General features: G+C 42.9%; 1 protein-coding gene across 1 annotated transcript in view; it reads right to left on the bottom strand.

The window, feature by feature from the left end:
* The window catches only part of adgrl1a (adhesion G protein-coupled receptor L1a), a 133,465-nt gene that overhangs the window by 10,614 nt on the left and 117,851 nt on the right, over positions 1-5,000 (bottom strand). The window contains exons 16-19 of the mRNA XM_053613494.1: positions 4,674-4,894; positions 3,184-3,250; positions 2,282-2,373; positions 1,206-1,374 (exon numbers count right to left, since the gene is read on the bottom strand). Coding sequence (XP_053469469.1) covers positions 1,206-1,374; positions 2,282-2,373; positions 3,184-3,250; positions 4,674-4,894 — 549 coding nt within the window. The remainder of the gene's footprint in view (positions 1-1,205; positions 1,375-2,281; positions 2,374-3,183; positions 3,251-4,673; positions 4,895-5,000) is intronic.

The following is a 5,000-nucleotide window of genomic DNA, read 5'->3' as shown; positions in this document are numbered from 1 at the left end:
ACCGGCCCTTCCCGGATCAGATCGGACACCCCTGATCTAAATGGTAAATGGTCTGCACTTATATAGCGCTTTTTTTTTTTTTAACCTTAGCCGTTCTATAAAGCGTTCTATAAACACTGGTTCTCATCTCTCTCGTCGGGAGCAACTCGGGGTTCAGTGTCTCGCCCGAGGACAGTTCGGCATGTGGAGTCACGTGGGCCGGGAATCGGACCGCCAACCCTGCGATTACCGGACAACCCGCTCTACCACCTGATCCACAGACGCCCACATCACTACAGCATGGTGGTGGCGGCATTTCGAAAGAGTGGGAAAATATTCCCATCTTACCCGAAAAGCTTGAGTGGTGTAATAATATCAAAAGGTGCTTCCACAAAGAATTAGTTTCGGGGAGTGCATATTGGTGCAACTAGATTATTGTAAGTTTTTATGTATTTTTCCGATATTTCCCCAAAAAAGATTCTGATTGTTTTTCATTTAATTCCATTGAGGGTGGAAAATCGTTCGGACATGATTTATCTTGGTTTCATATATTTAATTTTGTTACATAACAAAAGCATTAACAGGGGTGTGTAGACTTTTTATATCCACTGTATGTCATTTTCAATGTCATTATCACAAAATAACAAATAACACAGGCTCTGGGTTAGTGATCGGAAGGTCGGGGGTTCAAGCCCCAGCATCGCCAAGCTGCCACTGTCAGGCCCCTGAGCAAGGCCTTTAACCCTCTCTGCTCCAGGGGGCGCTGTATCATGTCTGACCCTGCGCTCTGACCCCAGCTTCCTGACATGCTGGTGTATGTGAAGAAAGAATTTCACTGTGCTGTAATGTCTACGTGACAAATAAACGCTTCTTCTATACACTACTATTTCTGGTATAATTTCCGATCTCACACGTTAGAAATCGAATAGGCTTTCATCATGTCACTTCTGTTCCCAATTTTATTCAAATAAAATCCATCCGTCTATCTGTTTCAGTACTCTTGGTGTTGAAGGCTACTTTAGTACCAGTATATTTCCCCTTGGATAACAACATAATTAATTAGAGATGATTTTAAAAAGTTAACTAAGGTGCTGTGAATAGTGATGAGTGACATAACTTCTTGATTTGACCATGATTAGTTAGTGAAATTCCGTACACGTCTTACCGACTGCCCATCGTGACGCCGGAGCGCACACGCACACGTGCACACGTGCACACACACGCACCTTTTTCTGCAGGGCGCAGTGGAAGATGAAGATGAACATGCCCTGGAAGGCGTTGAAGGTGGTGAACAGGTACGCCATGATGACCGTTTTCTCGTTGATGAAGAGAAGGCCGAAAGCCCAGGTGAGGCCGAGGAGGAAGAGCAGAGTGACGGCCCCGAGAGCCCAGGACCTGGAAGAAACAGCGGTCATTCCTGTGGCTAGCAAGACCGAGCAAATAATGTGACAGGACCGGCTACGCCCATTTTGCCGTATTAGGATGACCAAACCTGGTTTGCTATATTACAATGACCACGCCCATTTTGCCGTATTAAGATGACCAAGCCTGGTTTGCTATATTACAATGACCACGCCCATTTTCCGTATTAGTATGACCAAACCTAGTTTGCTATATTACAATGACCACGCCCAGTTTGCCGTATTACGACGACCACACCCATTTTACATATTACGATGACCAAGCCTGGTTTGCTAGATTACAATGACCACGCCCATTTCCGGTATCAGGATGACAAAGCCTGGATTGCTATATTACAATGACCACGCCCATTTTGCCATATTAAGATGACCACGCCTGGTTTGCTAGATTAAAATGACCGCGCCCACTTTCGGTATTAGGATGACAAAGCCTGGTTTGCTATATTACAATGACCACGCCCATTTTGCCATATTAAGATGACCACGCCTGGTTTGCTAGATTAAAATGACCACGCCCATTTTCGGTATTAGGATGACAAAGCCTGGTTTGCTATATTACAATGACCACGCCCATCTTCCGTATTAGTATGACCAAACCTAGTTTGCTATATTACAATGACCACGCCCATTTTCCATATTAGTATGACCAAACCTAGTCTGCTATATTACAATGACCACGCCCAGTTTGCCGTATCACGACGACCACACCCATTTTACGTATTACGATGACCAAGCCTGGTTTGCCAAAATAAATCTGACCACGCCCATTTTGCCCGTATTAAGGTCATAATTACAACTAGGGCTATTCATAAAGCAAAATATTGGCAATATATACGTGATATATATCAAACACTCCTTTCCTAATTCAGCGCTGGCCTTACTTGATGTTGTCCAGACGGCTGGAGTCGGGTTTGAGGGCGGACGAGTTGCGAACCATCTTGTGAAGGGTGACCATCAGGAACACCAGGTTCAGCTGGAGGTCAAACAAAGGTCAGAGCTTATACAGAACATACACAACTGCGGTGTCATTTGTGTCCCACTCATACTACAGTTACGAACATGTCAGCGACGATACATGACATTTTAAACACTTCATAAAACCTGCAAAATCTACAGCACTTATCATTAAAATACTTCAAAAATATATTTTTTGCATTAACGTGAATCCCTGAGGCTAGAAACGACCTTTTCCACGAGTCGTCTGTTATATATGCGAAATATGTGGAACATCGCACAAATCACACGTTCAGCAGGAAGCTGCATCGTACAGATTTCCTGAGAAGAAGAAGAGTACGTTCCGTCGTTCTTTTTTTCTTTTTCAGCGATATTGCGTCATTGACTGACTTTTGAAAGTAAATCGTTGATTAAAACAATACATTTTGAGCAAATCATTAGAACGTCAACACTGTTAGCATGGATGCTAGTTATGTGTATTTGGTAATTCCATGCTAAAAAAAAAAACTATTGTGTTGTCAGAAATGTTTGGGAACATTTTTTTAATTAGTTTTTGTCATTTTGTTGTTGTTGTTGTTGTTGTTGAAATAAATAAATAATAAATTACAAGGGCTAAATGTCACCACAATTGTGGAGTCACCCATACGGGAAGATCGGTGTCCATTATACTTTATCCAGGGTTTAACAAGTTTGTTATTGTGTTTAATCAAGCACCTTTTGTTTTCCAAATCCGTATTAGAAGAATGAAAAAGCCGTGTGAAAGTCGAGAGGTCGGTTTGTGATCTGACCAAAGCTTTCCAGAAAGGTGAAGCTGAGAGAGAACAAATACCATGATGATGAAGGACACGGGGCCGATGAAGCTCCACACGAAGTAGTTATCAACCCGCAACCAGCACCTACACACACACACACACACACACACACACACACACATCATCATCCCCTGCTCTGTCATCAATCATACAGCACTAACACTCATAATCCAGTTCTCCTTACACAAAATAATTAATCACAGCCAACAGCAGATTTGTTTCTGAAATGAGGAGCGTTATTGATCGCTAAAGTGCTCGAAATGATGCCGTCCTTTTATCTGAAATCGTTATCGTCACCGTGCCGTTTCTGTCGCGGTGTCCAAAACAAAGGCAATAAAGAACTAATAAAAGCCGAGCTCTGGTTTTTAATTACGGGCCGACTCGTGACGGCGTCTAATTCTCCGCAGGATGGTAGCTGTGGTGGGATTGGAGCTCGTAAGCTGACAAAAAAGTATCTCAGTAATGATTCCGCATATTTAAATGATACACACGTCGCAGTGAATATAATTCTTGTTCTTTTTCTGTGATTTATTGAATAAATTTGCATTTTTCACAGCGTCTCTTTTTTCGATTTGTCTATAAAAATACGAAATGCAAATCTCAAAAATTCCGTTCTCGAAAAAACAGATTTTACTACGAATTATGTCATATATATATATATATATACATACACACACACACACTTACCAGCCATTTTGTATTGGTTTAAGGAAGAATGAAAGATGTTTAACGATAGACCTGTGCGACAGTAATATTAGCTAGCTAACATTCATAATAAAGCTAGCTAACAACGTGAAGCGTTCTAAACTCGCCTGTATCAATGAGCTGCGACACTTTACGTCTGCTACTAGCATCGTGCTAACTATAATGCTCTCTGCTCGTCTGTTAATTGTACAGACTTTGTACTGATTAGCTGATGCTAGCTAACGGTGCTACAATTTGGATAGCAAAGGATGGATTCACTAGTTTTCAATAAACCAACGCTAATAGTTAACCCCACCCACTAGTGTTGATTGACAGATGACCTCGGGATTAAATGAAGTCGGGAAAAATGAAAATACATGTGAAAATCAAATGTTATGAACTTATATAGGTATTGATTTATGGAAGATTGGTCTGCTTTAATCCTCTATACGTACTATACGGTAAAAAATACATTTTTCAAAAATAAATCATTTGACCTGGAAACGAATAAAAAAACAATCCATCATGGCTCGCGGTATTTTTTCTTTTTCCCAACGCGACCTCACATCACTCGGCGGCCAGAAATAGCACGGATAAAAACGGGCTTTTTTGAAATCTATACGGTTTGATATTGGAAATAAATCAGGCGTATTTCCCACGGGGGACGCTGCAGATGAACAGCGCAGATCCGTTTCAGCTCTCAGAGGGACACGCCGCCCCAAATGGCTTTACGAACGACTTAACGCTCATCAACGCCAAGCGCTTTTCAGAGAGGGCCATGGCCGCCGCGGCGTCGCCCGCAAATGGACTGATTCACACGTACGCTTTCTTGGTCCCGTAGCTGCGGTAGTCGATGGCCGCCGAGATGCCCACCACCAGCGCCGGGAAGCAGTAGCCGCACAGGTAGTAGTACTTCTTTCGGGAATACTCGCTCTCGAACACCTCCACCAGCATCAGGTAGAGCTGCACGCCTTCCAGGCACATCCACGAGAACGCAGCCAGGAAGAAGAAGTGCAGGAGGCCGGCGAAGATCGGACACGCGATCTACAGAGAGAGAGAGAGAGAGAGAGAAAGATAGAGAGAGAGAGATATAAAGAGGGAGATGGAGACAGAGGCAGAGAGAAAGTGAGTGAGTGAGAGAAGTAGAGAG

The sequence above is a fragment of the Ictalurus furcatus genome, chromosome 24, assembly GCF_023375685.1.
Source record: "Ictalurus furcatus strain D&B chromosome 24, Billie_1.0, whole genome shotgun sequence".
In the NCBI taxonomy this organism is placed as follows: Eukaryota; Metazoa; Chordata; class Actinopteri; order Siluriformes; family Ictaluridae; genus Ictalurus; species Ictalurus furcatus.
This window is presented reverse-complemented; position numbering and strand designations above follow the sequence as displayed.